At 44.9% G+C, this 16,550-nt stretch overlaps 2 protein-coding genes across 2 annotated transcripts in view; one reads left to right on the plus strand and one right to left on the minus strand.

The window, feature by feature from the left end:
* Nucleotides 1-16,550, plus strand: part of LOC106839719 (NACHT, LRR and PYD domains-containing protein 12-like) — a 39,333-nt gene that overhangs the window by 16,567 nt on the left and 6,216 nt on the right. Inside the window, exons 4-12 of the mRNA XM_044763792.2 lie at nucleotides 338-1,997; nucleotides 3,789-3,878; nucleotides 10,817-10,987; nucleotides 11,100-11,270; nucleotides 13,178-13,357; nucleotides 14,030-14,200; nucleotides 14,309-14,479; nucleotides 14,787-14,957; nucleotides 15,078-15,248. Coding sequence (XP_044619727.1) covers nucleotides 338-1,997; nucleotides 3,789-3,878; nucleotides 10,817-10,987; nucleotides 11,100-11,270; nucleotides 13,178-13,357; nucleotides 14,030-14,200; nucleotides 14,309-14,479; nucleotides 14,787-14,957; nucleotides 15,078-15,248 — 2,956 coding nt within the window. The remainder of the gene's footprint in view (nucleotides 1-337; nucleotides 1,998-3,788; nucleotides 3,879-10,816; nucleotides 10,988-11,099; nucleotides 11,271-13,177; nucleotides 13,358-14,029; nucleotides 14,201-14,308; nucleotides 14,480-14,786; nucleotides 14,958-15,077; nucleotides 15,249-16,550) is intronic.
* Nucleotides 7,354-10,405, minus strand: TEX13B (testis expressed 13B). Its single transcript, XM_070502892.1, is given in 5 exon segments — nucleotides 7,354-7,566; nucleotides 7,568-7,792; nucleotides 7,794-7,976; nucleotides 8,032-8,695; nucleotides 10,344-10,405. Coding segments are annotated over 5 exon segments (1,347 nt in total).

A 16,550-nucleotide genomic window follows, 5' to 3' on the forward strand; every position in this document is an offset into this window, starting at 1 on the left:
GGGTAGTATTTGAGGACCTAGTGATAAATAAGTGGATTGGAAACTTATTTTGGAGGTTTAAATGTTAGGCCTTGCTAATTGATGGGATGTGAAGGATTCAAGGGAAAAAAGAAATAAAGAATAACTCCTAATATTTTTTTCAGCAACTGGGTGGCACCACTTAACTGAAATGAAATGCTTGGGGAGAGTTTTTTTTGGGGAGGGAGCAGTGGCGTAGAAATCAAGAGCTCAGGTTTAGACCTGTAAGTGAGACATCCAAGTGAAGATGGTAGTATTAGTTATAGTTGTTTGTTGCTTAGGATTCTGTGGTTACTAACTTTTGGTGTCACCTCATTAGATTACCGGGAAGTATTTAGAAAACATCTAAAAGAAAAATACCTAAAAATAGGAGTCGATAAATGTTATCACCATGGCAAGCATATAGAGTCGCGACTGCTTGTTGTAAAAGAGCACTGTATATCAGAAGAGGCATCCTGTGGAATTCCTCAACAAGATAATTTTATTGAGATGGAACATGTCTTTGATCCCGATGAAGAGGGCTCCAGCTCATCCCGAACTGTGGTGCTTCAGGGATGTGCGGGGACTGGGAAAACAGCTGTGGTGCACAAGTTCATGTTTGACTGGGCAGCGGGAACGGTCACTCCAGGCAGGTTTGACTATCTCATTTATGTAAACTGCAGAGAAATAAGCCATATTGCTAACCTTAGTGCTGCTGACCTGATCACTAACACTTTTCAAGATATAAACGGACCCATCCTGGACGTTACTCTTATGTATCCAGAGAAGCTTCTGTTTATTCTTGATGGATTTCCTGAGCTTCAGCACACTGTAGGTGACCAGGAAGAGGATCTTAGTGCTAACCCCCAGGAAAGGAAGCCAGTAGAGACCCTCTTATGTAGTTTTGTGAGGAAAAAGCTGTTCCCCGAATCATCCCTCCTGATAACCGCCCGACCTACGACCATGAAGAAACTCCACTCTCTGTTAAAACAACCTATCCAGGCAGAGATCCTGTGGTTTACAGATGCTGAAAAGAGAGCATATTTCTTGAGTCAGTTTTTGGGTGCTAATACAGCAATGAGAGTCTTTTATGATCTACGAGAAAATGAGGGCCTTGACATTATGTCTTCTCTTCCCATCATCTCCTGGATGATCTGCAGTGTCCTGCAGTCACAGGGAGATGATGACAGGACTCTCATGAGGTCACTTCAGACCATGACTGATGTGTATCTGTTCTACTTTTCCAAGTGCCTCAAAACCCTTACAGGCGTCTCCGTGTGGAAGGGACAAAGTTGCCTGTGGGGCCTTTGCTCTTTGGCTGCAAAGGGACTGCAGAACCAGCAGGTCCTATTTGAAGTCAGCGACCTCAGAAGACATGGGATAGGAGTGTATGATACCAACTGCACTTTTCTCAATCACTTTTTGAAAAAAGCTGAAGGAGGTGTCAATGTCTACACTTTCCTTCACTTCAGTTTCCAAGAGTTCTTGACTGCTGTGTTCTATGCCCTGAAGAATGACAGCAGCTGGATGTTTTTTGATCAAGTGGGGAAAACGTGGCAAGAAATATTCCAACAATATGGAAAAGGGTTTTCGTCATTAACGATACAGTTCTTGTTTGGCCTCTTACATAAAGGAAAGGGGAAGGCTTTGGAAACTACTTTTGGCAGAAAAGTCTCTCCAGGACTTCGAGAGGAGTTATTGAAGTGGACTGAGAAAGAAATAAAGGATAAATCTTCTAGGCTACAGATTGAGCCAATGGACTTGTTTCACTGCTTGTATGAGATTCAGGAAGAAGAATATGCAAAAAGGATAATTGGTGATTTAAATTCAATTATACTGCTTCAACCTACCTATACAAAAATGGACATTCTGGCTATGTCGTTCTGTGTAAAAAGTAGTCACAGTCACCTGTCAGTGACTCTGAAGTGCCAGCATCTACTTGGATTTGAGGAGGAAGAGCGAGCCTCAGCATTCATGCCACCAGCTTTGACACTTAATCAGTAAGTATAGTAATGTCTTTTCTCCTGTGTTTTGGCCTTCAGAAACAATGGACTTTACTGTTTATTTTAAGTATTCAGGCACATGATCATTTCTAGCATTGTCTATAAATAAAAAGGAACATCTCTGTTTTCCGTATTTTATGTCAATCAACACAATAATGATTTATTGAATATCTATCGCATATTGAACACTGTCGTAGGTAGACACTGAGGGAAAGCTAACATTTTGAGCACTTACTATGTGCCAGGCCCTGGGCTAGCCTCTGTAAGTGTGTGTGTATGAGTGTGTGTGTGTGTATCTATTAGTCTTCATTGTCACTCTGTGAATGCGCTTTGTAATTATAAAGTGTTATGAGCACATAAGTCATCAAGATTATCATTGGGGACTTTGCTATTTTGATGTTGATGACTATTCTGGAAAAGCTTGCAAACTTAGCATTGAATTGGTTGTCACTCTCCTCTGCGTATACTTCATCACTGAGGCCTCCAAGAGCTCCAGGTTAGTAAGGGGCAGAGCTGCACTCCTGTATTTATTGCTGTAAAGCCTGGGCTCTTTCCATGAGACTTGCACCTGCACAGAGTGTCCACAGCTGGAGTTCAAAGAGGCTTAGGTAAACCACGTATATAATAATATGGACTCTGTGCACTATAAAATACAGTTCTCCTGACTTACTGACTAAAGCAGCCAAAAAAGCTTATGCCTGTGTTATCTAGAAAATGCCAGTGGTTGTAAGTCTGTTCTCGGTACTCAGTTTAAGATGGACAGTTACCTCTCCTTTAGTTGTAGGGCCAGCTGAGGGGTAGTGGACCTTGAGAAGGAGACAAGAGTGAGCAGAAGCACAAGTGAGCACTACTTGGGGAGTGATTTAACCTGAGTCTTTTATCTGATAGTTGTATTTCCTCAGTGGGCAGTAGCATAGAGGTAGAAATGAGCGTGAGCTATGTGTGTTTGAGGAAAGTGGGGAGAAGAAAGGAGGTACAGCAAGTGTTTGTGTTTGGGACTAGAAGGAAAGGAGTAGGAGAGGTTACATGGACTCAGAATTATGAAGGACCTTGGCTATAGTGCCTTGAGGAATTCATGATACCTTCAGTCCAACTGTATATTATAAAGTTAAATAATGGGCAAATACATTGAGAGATTTTTAAACACTGATGGAAACAAAAAGCGGCTTCTAGTTCATTCTGGATTTCCAGAAAATCAACCTTAGATGGAGTTCATACCCCTAACCGTACTGCCTTTATTGGAGGGCTTAAATTCTCTTCAAAATTTAACCCCAAATACTCCTTTCCTAAGCATGTTGACTAAGTGGGAGTTTACTATTGAACTTTCCTAGTTCTCAGTTACGGTCATTAATTTTTCTATTCGTACTGATGACCAAGAATCAGTTATATTGTAAAGATAGCTCGGGCAAGTCACTTGACCTCTCTGAGCATCTGCAAAATAGTGACTACAATACCTTTCGTTGAATTAAGGACCAGATAAGATAATTTGTGTATTTAAAGTGCTTACCTTGATGCCTGGCACACAGTAACAGTGGCTTTGGCTTTGGAGTCAGATAGACCTGAATACTGACCTCCGTTCTCTTCCTACCTATGTGACCTTGAGCAAATTATTTAATTTGGGGGGAACTTTTATTTCCTTATTTTCAAAATGGAGTAATACCTCCTAAGGTTTTTGGAAGAGGTAGGTTAGTACTAGTATGGTAACAAAAGCCAAAATAAGACTTTGGCTTAAAATTTTGTTTTTAATTATTTTGTTTTAAATTATTTTTGCTTTCTCACCTCTTTTAGGTCCTTCCAGCTGTGCAATTTGCCAGTGTCTCGGCTACACTTGCTCTGCCAAGTACTGCGTAATCCAGATTGTAAAATCAGAGACCTGAAGTAAGTTGAACTTTGCTTTAAACTCTTAGATCTTTGCAGGTAAAGACTGGGTTGCTAGAAATTGTACTCCCAGACGATCGCACCTGAAGAAAAAGTATAACTAGTGCTCTGTTTTCTATAGCGAAAAAGCAAATGAAAAGATGTGCTATGAGCCTAGAAGGGGTAGGGAGTCAGGCACAGATCCCTGCCAGCCCCTCCTGCCTCTTCCCCTTTTGTAGGTGCTGTTTTTGCTGTAGTAAATGGGTGGCAGGCTGTAACACCTAAGAGATTTGTGTCTGGTGTCCCTGCTGGACCTAACCTCCTTCCTTTTCCTTCCAGAATTCCACAGTCCTCCTGGTTGGTTTTCTTTCAGTTGGGTTCTATCCCAGTCCATGCAGCTGGATGATCCTTTTCTCTCCCTCCATTCCCCACCTCCATCTCCCTCAGTTATTCCCCATAGTGCCGTTGCTCAGAAGCCCCCACTCCCACCCTGACCTTCGGTCCTTGCTCACTCTCAGGTGTCTTGTCTGCTTGTCCGTCCACATCACGAACACACAGGCATGAACCCCGTTGGTTTCCCACCCCCTCAACATACAGATCAGTGTCTGTTCTCTTTCCTTCTAGTCCCAGAGGAAGAGGTGGCCTTTCCAAACCCGCCCAACCCAGTAAATTCACTGCCTTTTATTTTTGTATTTTTGTGAGCACTTAATTGTTTCACTTTATGAAGCACAGAAGTATGTAAAGATATAAAAGCCTTCCACCCTACTGCCCTGTACCCCATCCCACCCCATACCTCCACATCGCCAACTCCTATTTCCTATTCTGACTTTGATCCCACCCTCCCTAGGTAATACCTTTTTTGCTGAATATCTTTCCAGACCTTTTTCTATGCTTATTCAAACATAAATCTGTAACGTAAAGCACACATAAATCTATAATATACATAGCATATATATACGCATTTATAGAACTTTTTGGGGTTTTGTTTCACAAAAAAACAAAATTGGCCCTGTCGTGTTTTTTTTTCATTGAACAGTACCATGGACGTGCCTCCAGTACAGTCTGCAGGATCTACCTCATTCTTTTACATATTTCTTGCGTTTTCAAGCTTTCTTCAGCTATCTCCTTCCTCATGGCTCAAGTTTCTCCCATATTCAAAAGAACCCTCTCTCAGCCATGTATCCCACCTCACTCCTTCCCTCCGCAGCCAGAAGTCCTTGAAGGAAAGCCTCCCTCACTGAGTGCACATCCTCAATCCTTGCAGTTTGCCTTCTGCCCCTCCTGTACCCAGACCTGCTCAAAGATCGAAAGTGAACGCCAGACCCAGTGGGCACTTTTCACCTCCTATCTTAGGGGCCCCCCTGCAGCCCCGGGCACTGCTGAGCACACTCCCCTTGCAACTCTCTTCCCTCTGTTCTGACTACCGCTACATGCCTCATTGCCTCCATGGTTCCAAATCAGGGACGATTTTGCTCTCCAGTGGGCATGTGACAATATCTGGAGATAATTTTGGTTGTCACAGTTAGGGGGTGATGTGCTCCTGGCCTCTACTAGAGGCCAGGGTTCTGCTGAACGTCCTACAGTGTACTGGACAGCCCCCTGCAACAATTATCCAACCTCAAGTGTCAAGAGTGCTGGGTTTGGGAAACCTGGCTCTAGAACTGTAGAAATGAGCCCAAGAACACTTCTGACAAGTGCAGGTTAGGGATCTTGCCGGTGTGTCCCTCAGACAAAGCACTGGAGAGTGAATGAGGACAGAAGGTCGGGGTGGGGGTAGGGGCTTTTGGGCAATGGCAACCATCCTGATGTCTGTCCACACCTCCACACCTGCCCCAACAGGAGACAGCCCAAGGTCACATCCAGCCGCTGCAGAGATATCCCAGGGCCATGACAACTTCAGTCCCTAAGTCCACAGTCTCCAGGCGATGTCCAGGGCTCCTCTAGTTATCTCAGTCTGGTCCAGGTGTGAATCCTCACCATCCTGCCACCTGCAGGATAAACCACACATTTAGCCCCTCTCAAGACATCTTATCGTCATCAGAGGGGGAGATGCAGACCATCCTCCCCACTACCCCTTTCCCAGTTTACCCCCTCCCTCTGGAAATTGATATCCCGTTGGGATATGTTCTATTCCACATTTCTGAATCCACTGAGGGCTTTCTAGCCAGACTCCGCTCCTACTATTGTCCTGGTGGTGGGCTGGGGGAGAGAATCCCTCAGGATGGCACCATGCTTTGGTCTGTGGTCTAGCCCAGCCCACCCTTAGGCACCGTCAGTTGCTGACTCACCTCCTTGGCTGTGGCGTGAGTTCCTTGATCAGATCTGACTGTCCCCAGTTCTGATCACTGGGCATTGGGGAGGCTTCTCCTGTCATGGGGCTGAACAGCCATAGCAGTCCTCACCTGCAGCTGGTGCTGGCATCCTCTGTATGCAGCCCTGAGGGATTCCCTTAGAGGTGGCACATCTCTGCTGTGGTGTAAGCCTGGTTTGCCCCAGGCCTGTTTTGATTGTTTCTTGTGATATAACTTGCTGAGAACATGAAAGAGCTTCCTGTCTAGTTCATTCCTGGAGACTCTGGGGATCCAGGAATCCCCACTACCTGGCACTCCCTGAGGACCTCCCCAGCCAGGTCCAACATTTTCTTTGATGGCCTGTGGTTTGCAACTGCTCTTATTGTGTCAGTTTCTGTCTTGGAAATAACCTGGTTGCCCAGAACAGGAACCCGCTCAACTTAGCTTCAAGAAAAGGGGATCTGTGTAAAGTAGCTTTTCACAAAGCACAATTGCAGAAAGTGGAAAAGTGGCCGGGCTGCCACTCTTTCCATCTCTGGGGTCACAGGATCAACTCCTTTCTACTTCTCTGTGCCTGTGTGTTCCCTGGGACCTCATAATGTCATCCTCTAAGAGACACTTGGCCTCTGTAAAGCACCCAGTTCTGCTCCCCCACAGCCAGGGTCAGGCCTTGGCATCCATGGCTCTGACCTTGGCCCCAACTCCAAGTGACCCATTGTTTCATTTCCCAACACCATCCTGACTTTGGCATCTGCCTCTCTGTTCAGATTGTCTAGTGTGAGAATCTGTTTTGCTCAGGATGGGTCAAATGCCCACTCCTGCTCCGATCATCTATAGCCTAGGTTGGGGAGGGAGTGGTTCGTTGTATACATAGTTGCCCAGGTCCACCAGATACCGGGGCTGGGGGAGAGAGACACAAATAGAAGCTGCAGCACTTCTGGGGTGTGGAACGCCAATGCTCTGGAACGCAAAGGGAGTCATCAAACATGTCTCTACATCTCTCTCCTGCCAGCCCCCTAATCTATAACCTCCCCAGTGGCCACCTCACACCCCACCTCCCATCCCACTTCCCACTTCTCTCACAACCCAGTTGCCCCATCCATCCACCCACCCATTCCCCCCAAACCCTCCCCTACCTCTTCCCCTGCCTCTGAAAATTGATTTCCCTTTGGGATATTTTTCTGTTCTGTTTCACATTTTTGAATTCAAGGGTTTTGTAGCTAGATTCCCCTCCCGCAGCGGAAGCAAATCTCCCTCTGTGAAAAATTTACGGCCTTACACCAAGGGCAGTCCCAATCCTCGGGCCTGTGAAATACTGGAGGTCTTCTCTGATGATGGGGATCGAAGTCTCTCCTGTGTCTTTGGGATTGAAGGTCTATACCCTGAGCCCCATTAGACCCTAAGGTAACACTAGGCCCCCAGTGGGGAGCCGTCTGAGATGGAGCCCCTGCTGTGAACATTGCTGCTGGTGGGGATGCTGTGGCTGACTCTGGGAAGGGGAGTAAGGGGCATGAGAAGGGGTATGTGAATGAGGCCGGGAGCTGCACAGGAAGGGGTGCCGGGGAGACTGGACCCGGGCTTCAGGGTCTCAGAGAAATAAAACATGGCTGTTTCCACAGACCTGAGAGCTCCCTCCCTCTGCCTGCCAGAGGGGTAATTATTTCTGCTCCACAGCTCCAAGAACCTGCAGGAGGCCTCCACCCAGCTCCTTTGCGGCCTCTTCCCCCTCCGCATCCTTCTCCTGTCTTCCTCCTCCTCCTGCAACGCCAGCAGCGGTGGCAGTAGAAGCAGCGGCCACCCTCCTCTCCCTTCTCACTTGCTCCTCCTTCTACCTGCTCCCGGGGAGACCCCAGCTCTTGGAGAGAAGTGGACAAGGTTCAGACCTGTTCTGAGGATGGAAAGGGGGGCAGGGGGTGTGGCGGGGAGACAGGGCAGGGAGCAAGTCTGGGGAATCCTAGGGCCTGAAGGAGCTTCCACCTTAGAAGGTCCCGCTCTTTCTGCATCTCTGCCAGGTTGGCGTAAGTCTGCCGCAGCAGCTGGAAGGCTGTCTCCTTGTTCTCCATCTGCTGCACTGTGAGCTTCTTCACATCTGAGGCCAAGGCTTGTGCGTCTGACTTATGTAGTTTGGCGAAGTCCTGCAGCCACTGCACTCTGTGCCCATGAAACCGGCCCTGCCTGCAGGTGAAGTGCAGGCCCAGGGCCAGGCTGCCCCAGGCACAGGCCTCTTTGACCTTGCTGGGCACTGCGCTGTCCTCCAGGATGGCCCTGAGCTTGTCTTCCGTCTCTTCCCAGGACAGGGATATATTCTCAAGGTAGAACTCAGGGCCTTTTGCATGCCTGGCTATCTTCTCATTGATGAAGGCCACCACCTTGCCATGCTGGAACCCACCACCGGGGTCGTCGGGTTTCAAGGCCGTGGCTGCTGAGGGGCTAAGGGGCTTGACTGGCCCTGTGGGGATGTCCCCTCCCTTCCCACTTGATCTCCTCCCTTCCCCTTGCCCTCCCTCACCCAAACCCACGTAAAGACCCCCTAACTGCCTTGCCGCACTATAGGACACCTCCCATCAGGTCTCACCTCTCCAGCTGGGGGCCAGAGGAGGTACAGGCCAAACATGCCTGCCTACTGTGCCCAAAGAGAAAAGAGAGAGGCATCTCTCTTTTCCTCCAAGGGCTCTGAGGAAAGACAATGAGGGGGGATGGGGGGTGCTAGTGCTGGCAGATGCGAAAATAAGATCCCTCCATGGGAAGAAACAGGGGTGGTCAGAAAAGGCTTAGAATCAAGAACATGAAGCACTTGTAATCAAGTACAAAAAGTACCCCCCCATAATGGTTTTCCAAGAGATGGGATATTCTAGAACAGGAAACAGCCCCAAGTCCTCACTGGCCTCAGGTACCCCCTGGAGGAAGAGGGTGGAGCCAGAGAACAGCCTCATTCTCCATTGGCCCAGGACTGAGCACTGTAGTCACCCTAAATGGTCATAAATCCTGGCCATTTCCACTCCTAAAACGTGTCTCTAATCCGTCAACTTACACCCCCTCCCCCACAATGCTAATCCAGCCCCCTCCTCCCCCATTTCTTCCCTGGACCACTGCAACCCTCTGACATCAGATCTGTCTTCTGCCCTACCCTGTCATCAGAGGGATCTGACCATGTCTCTTTAAACCTCCGCTGGCTTTCTGAAGCCTACAGAATAAACCAGACAGACCTTAGGCTGAGCCCTACCCTGCCACTTACTATGTGACCTTGTGCTATAATTGAATCTGTTTCTAACTATGGGCCTGAATGACAAAGTGCATGTAAAGTTGACATAATGTTTTCCATGGTCCCATTTTTGTAAAATGTACAAGCAAATCCTCTGTGTGTGTGTTTGCATGTGTTTCTGTGATCTTGGAGAAAGAAGTGGGAAGATATACACCAGACTCTTAACATTGGTTATGTCTGGGAGGTGGAATTGGAGGGGCGGTTGGGACAAAGTTTTTATCTTTTAAAAATACATCTTTATATGATTTTGTTTGTTACAAAGAACATATAACTCTACACGTATGCATGTATTAAAAATCTGGAAAGTTAAGGGGCCGGCCCCGTGGCCGAGTGGTTAAGTTTACGCGCTCCACTTTGTCCGCCCAAGGTTTCACTGGTTTGGATCCTGGGCGTGGACATGGCATCGCTCATCAGGCCACGTTGAGGCGGCGTCCCACATGCCACAACCAGAGGCACTCACGACTAGAATATACAACTCTGTACTGAGGGGCTTTGGGGGGGAGAAGAGAAAAAAAAGAAAGAACAAATAAAAAGAAGATTGGCAACAGTTGTTACCTCAGGTGCCAATCTTTAAAAAAAAAAATCTGGAAAGTTATATACCAAAATTTTAATAGTGGTTGTCTTTGGATGGTAGGAATACTTAAAAAGAAACTTTATTCTTTATATTTTTCTCTATTGTAAAAATTATTTATAATAAGCATGCTTTATGTTTTTCAAAATTTAAAAAAAAGTATTTTTTTGATAGCTTTTGATTATTGTAAGTAATCTTTTGATACCTAGAAAGTAAACGTCTCCCTATAATCCCACTCTTTCCCCAACCTAGAAGATATCACTGTTACTAGTTTGATATAGAGCCTTCCAGGCTGTTAAAATAGGCCATAGCAGATGATTGGCAGTTTTTCAAACAAAGCATCTTCTCTCTTGCCTCCTGGCCTTTGCACAGGCTGCTCCATGACCAGATTGCCCCTCAGCTCCTCCCGCTCTCCCACTGCCATTCTCCTCATCCACCTAACTCCTGTTCAATTGCAGTTCCCCTTCACAAAAGCACGCAAGCATTTCTTCCTCATAAGTATTTCCTGATCCTCCAAACCTCATCCAAAGCTAGGCTGAATTCTGCCACCTTCTGTGTCCCCAGGATGCCTTGTGCATACCACTTGTGCAGTGCTTTTCACACTGTATCATCACTTATGATTTCCTAACTTTTTCCCCCATTAACTGGGAATTCCTTGAGGGCAGATCTGGGTCTTAATTATTTCTGTGTTTTCAGCATCTCGCACAGTGGGAAGCACCCAACAGATTAACTGTTGAATGAATGGAAAGAATTCATTACATCAGTAAGGTGCAAACAGGTACCTTTAAAGAGTCTTATTTTCTTTCCTCTCTGAAATGACTTTTTCTCCACACAGACTGATTTTCTGCCGCCTCACAGCTTCTTGTGGTAGGGACCTCTCCTTAGTGTTTGAAACCAACCAGTGTCTGACAAATTTGGAGTTTGTAAAAAATACCCTGGAAGATTCAGGAGTGAAGCTTCTGTGTCAAGGATTAAAACACTCAAACTGTATCTTACAGACATTGAGGTAACTGCTAGAAGGAGAATTTGTCTGTGTTCGTATCAGTTTTTGTCAATTGCTGTTTGTGTGGGGGAAGAGCCTGAATAACGTAATGAGGTTATTCTTCTGTTCTCTGAAGGTTGTACCGATGCCTTATCTCTCCCGCTTCTTGTGAGGCGCTAGCAGCTGTTCTCAGCACCAGTCAGTGGCTCACTGAACTGGAAGTGAGTGAAACCAAACTGGAAACTTCAGCTTTTAAATTTCTCTGTGAAGGCTTGAAAGATCCAAACTGCAAATTACAGAAGCTCAAGTAAGTTGTAACTATTAAAATTGTTCCATACTGTAGGAAAAATTTTAAAAATACGCAACTCAAGATGGATGTTATGTGATCAAAAGATTTCAAGGAGTCAAGGAGAGGATGAATAAAAGTGGCAGTCCCTAAAACTGTTCCTATGTAACAAGTTTAGGGAGAGAATTTTCGTTGTAAGTGGCAATAACATCAATGACAATAATAATAACCCACACTTATTGAGCAATTACTTTGTGCTAAACATTGTGCTGAGTGCTTTGTATACATGATTTCCTTTAATTCACACAACAGTTCTGAGAAGTTCAGATTATTATCCTCATTTTCGCAGATAAGGAAATAGAGATCCAAGGTCATAAGACTAAATAACTTGGCAAAGGCACAATTTGAAAGCCAGATGTGTCTGACTTCAAAGTCCATGGTAATGACTATCATATATGTATTAGTCAGGGTTCTTGAGAGAAACAGAACCAATAAGGTGAGTATGAATATATAGAGAGATTTATTTTAAAGAGTTGACTCACATGGACTATGACAGCTGTCAAGTTCAAAATCTTTAGGGTAGGCTGGCAGGCTGGAGACACAGGAAAGAGCCAATGTTGCAGTTCAAGTCCAAAATGCAGTCTGCCAGCAGAATTCCCTCTTCTTCTGGGGAGGTCAATCTTTTTCTTTTCTTTCTTTTTTTTTTTTTTTAAGATTTTATTTTTCCTTCTTCTCCCAAAGCCCCCCTGTACATAGTTGTGTAGCTTTAGTTGTGGGTCCTTCCATTTGTGGCATGTGGGATGCCGCCTCAGCATGGCCTGTTGAGTGGTGCCATGTTCGCGCCCAGGATTCAAACCAGCGAAACCCTGGTCCGCTGAAGTGGAGTGCGCGAACTTAACCACTTGGCCATGGGGCGGCCCCACATCTTTTTCTATTAAAGCTTTCAACTGATTCAATGAGGCTCACCCACATTATGGAGGGTAATTTACTTTATTCAGTGTCTACTGATTTAAATGTTAATCTCATCGAAAAAGTACCTTCACAGAAACATGTATAATAATGTTTGACCAAATATCTGGATACTATGACCTAACCAGTTTGATACATAAAATTAACCATCACAATATGTATGTGTGATTTTCTGAAGTGAAGCCCCTTTGGCATTAAAACTTTCTAAAATCCACTTTAAAGCTCATTTTTTGGGGAAAATGCCTCTATTTAAAATTTCTAAATTGGGGAGATATAGATACATGTCTTTATGAGCCCTCTTCAAGACTGACTTTAAAGCCTGGTAACACAAGAGAAAATTGAGAACTCAAAGTTTGTAGTATATATCATAGACATTCTTAAAAGTGACGAAAGAAAAAGTTGATGGGAAATTGTTCACGGAATTGGGCTACTTAACATGGAGAAACAAAGACTGAGAAGGCACGAAGGTCAGTAAAAACTACTCTCTTGTGCCAAAGAAGGAATATTATGTGGATGATGGTGATGGGCTGGGTCTCTCTAAGGATGGCAAATTAATGAATCCTGGACTTTCAGATAAGAGGGAAGGAAAGAGCTTTTGACTGTAAAATTTATTAATGATTATTATAGCATTTTCCCCCTGGGATTTGCAAGAAGACATGAGATAGAGTGCTAAATTTATGCAGGGAATTAAAATGAGATTAGGTCATCTTGATATTTCCTCCCAACCCTTTTCTTTTCTTGGGCAGTCACCATTTATTGAGTTCCCACTTGGGGACACAGTGTTGTGGGAGCAATGTACAAGTCCCTTACATGGGAAATGTTGGCTGTGACGTACTCAAGGTTAGGGGTTTTGTATGGATGGGCCTTTATTTTCTCTGCTCATAAAGTATTGCAAGTAGGGGTTGAGTAGGATGATAAAGCAGCCAATTCTATCTCTGTTGGTCTTTCTTTCTCTCCAGGTTGTGTGATAGCATTCTCCCCGAAAGCTCAGAGGCTGTTTGCAAGTATCTTGCCTCTGTTCTTATTTGCAATCCACGCCTTACTGAGTTGGACCTGAGTGAAAATCCCCTGGGGGATACAGGGGTGAAGTATCTTTGTGAGGGTCTCAGACATTCCAACTGTAAAGTGGAGAAACTAGAGTAAGTTTCTTAGAACTATCTGCTATCATCTTATGACTATTAAACTTGTTGAATGCCTACTGTGTGCCAGGATCTATGTTGGTGCTTACCAGAAGTTATTTCACCTAATTTACTCCTTACAATAACCATATAAGGTGGGTTTTCTTATCCCCATTGTACAGATGAGGAAACTGAGGATCAGGGGGATAAGTGACTTGTCCAAGGTCACATTGCTAAAAGGTAGTATAGTCAGGATGTGACTCTCCACATCTCATGCTCTTTCCAGTATACTATGGTCTTGTGTGTTTACAGGAATGACACTAATTACATTTTAACTCTGTAAAGATTACCTACCATGCACTCAACTAGATGTGAGTGGAGTTAGCAGAAGAACTACAAGTGACAAGGCTTTCCTTAAGGACACACAGATGTAAAACAATTGGAAAGCGACACAGTTCAACGTGTAATCAAGTGCCCAACACTGTGGAATCATTTAGAAATGTCAGATGAGCCCTGCGAAAGGGAGGAGGTTGCTGTGGGTTGGAGACCTCAGAAGGAGACTCTGTGAAGGAGGTGGACCAGGAACTGAAATGTGAAGGATGGCTAGGACTTAGCTAAGTGAGGAGGCTGGGAAAACATTCCTAGGAAGCTAAATGCAGCAGTGGCTCATTTTTCTTCTTTTTCTCTGGGTAGCTTGAGCACATGTCACCTCACGGATGCTAGCTGTGTGGAGCTCTCTTCTTTTTTGCAAGTGAGTCAGACTTTAAAAGAGCTGATTGTGTTTGCCAATGCCCTGGGGGACACAGGAGTACAGCATCTCTGTGAAGGTCTGCGGCATACCAAGGGTATAATTGAGAATCTTGTGTAAGTGTCTGCTTGTCTTAGTCCTTCTCATGGGCTTTGGCATTTGAAGTTCAGTGGGACTCCCTGCTTCCGTGGTTAACAGCCACCTTGATGTCCCCATCCCTCCAGGCTGTCCGAATGTTCCCTCTCTGCAGCTTGTTGTGAGTCCCTCGCCCAAGTCCTGCGCTCCACCTGGAGCTTGACAAGGCTGCTTCTAATTAATAACAAAATTGAAGATTTGGGACTGAAATTGCTGTGTGAAGGATTAAAACAGCCTGACTGTCAGTTAAAGGATCTGGCGTAAGTATCATGGACTATAGCCAAAGGCAGAATTTCCTGATGTTTCAGCAACTCCCAAAATTAAATGAGTATTTTTTGGCCTGGTGATTGAATCTCCAGGGAAGCAATAAATGAAGAGCCAAATAATTTAGGGGGAATAAATTTTCCCCTCTCCACAATCTCTGCTTGGCCCTGGTCGAAGGGATTATTTTTTTTTACATGATACTCTGATTTTCTAACGTGTTTTTTTTAGTGGGCAAACACAGTTCTTAAAGTGACCCAGTGCAGATGAAATGATGTCAGCCTTCTCTCCCTTACTTTCTGGCAGATTGTGGACCTGTAACCTGACTGGAGAGTGCTGTCAGGATTTGTGCAATGCACTCTACACTAATGAACAGCTGAGAGTCCTTGACCTTAGTGACAACGCCTTAGGGGACGAGGGCATGCAGGTGCTATGTGAAGGGCTAAAACAGCCCTCCTGCAAACTACAGACCTTGTGGTAAGTGCACAGGGACTCCTTGGCCATTGGACTCTTATTCCAGTCTGTATATGAAATGGAGGGTAATTGTGGAACTTGGGGTAAAACTGATTTATTTCTTGAATCCCCAATCCCCCGTAGGTTAGCACAATGTCATCTCACAGATGCATGCTCTGGAGCCCTCGCATCTGTCCTCAACAGAAATGAGAACCTAACATTGCTAGACTTAAGTGGAAATGACTTCAAGGACTTTGGAGTGCAAATGCTGTGTGACGCACTGATTCATCCAATATGTAAACTTCAGGAGTTCTAGTAAGTTACTGTGGTGGAGGAAGTGAGAGGGAGGGGTCAGGACAGGCATCTTGGGTTTGATCATAGCCCATTGCATTGAGAAAAGAAAAGAAAAGCTGAGGGCAGGTCATGCGTAGGCCAAGTAAGTGAAGTTGCCAGTAGGCCTCCTCCTTGGACACAGGCAGGGAGAGAGGCAGGGAACAGGTGGTGCTGGATCTCCCTGCTAAGTGAAGCAGCTTGGTGCGGGAAAAAGAGTGCCAGAACTAGATTCTGCTACGTCTGCCTTAAACACTAAGTCTAGCATCTACTAGCTACATGACCATGCTTACTTAACCTCCCTGAACTTTAGTATCCTTGTCTGTAAAATGAAGCTAATACCAGTACCTGACTACCTGGTGTTAGCACGGAGGTTAAATGAAGTGAGATGTTAATTACAAATGTACCTAGTACAATTCTTGGCACGTAGGAGGTATTCCATTAATGTTAGACCCTTTCCCTTTTCTCTTCTAATACCTGCTAGAGGGCTTAATGTTTACATTTTGAGAGTCTTCAAGACTCAAGGGGATGAAGCTGTAATGATGCAATTACAGAAAGTGGAGGTCTTGTCCGTTCCTGGTCAATGTCTGTCTACCAGCTCAGCAGGCTGACATGACACACAAAGTAATTCTTGATTAGGATACAACTATGCTTGTTGGCAGCTAACCGGTGGCCAAATGGGCATTCATTTCTGGTGTTCAGAACTGGAACACATGATGGGAAATAAAAGCTGAGTACAAAAATTCCACATTCCAAAGCCAGTTTGATGGACTTAAGCATAAATGAAAACAGCATAAAAGCCTGTTTACAAGTCTTGCTGAAACAGAAGCTGGTTCTCTACTAGCAAAGTGAAGTCTGTTAGTTTCAAAAGCCTGAGAGTGTGTTGATTACTGCCCAGGAAGAGGGAATTATTCACAACATTATAAGCTTCAGGGCTTTAGGGACCTCCATGGTGTCTTTCTCAGAAAGAGGTGCCTGGAGTCTATATTGTCAACAGATTGAAATAAACTCAATGATCAATCCCAATGTTTCTTTAAATGTAGAGTAATTTAATGTGGTAGCACTTTATAGTGTGTATGCTTCAGCAGAGGTCCTAAATGACAGCAAGGAGAAATTATTTTGTTGGTGATGCCATGGGATTATTTGTCTTTTGGGGTTTCTTTGGTAAATTGTTGCACCATTTTCTGTTTCTCTTGCTTTATCTTTTAAACAGTGTGCTTCCATTGTGTTTTCAGGCCAACCTTCAAACCCTTATAACTTGTCAATTGACAGGTTGATAGCAGTGTG

This window comes from Equus asinus, chromosome X, assembly GCF_041296235.1.
Source record: "Equus asinus isolate D_3611 breed Donkey chromosome X, EquAss-T2T_v2, whole genome shotgun sequence".
Taxonomy (NCBI): Eukaryota; Metazoa; Chordata; class Mammalia; order Perissodactyla; family Equidae; genus Equus; species Equus asinus.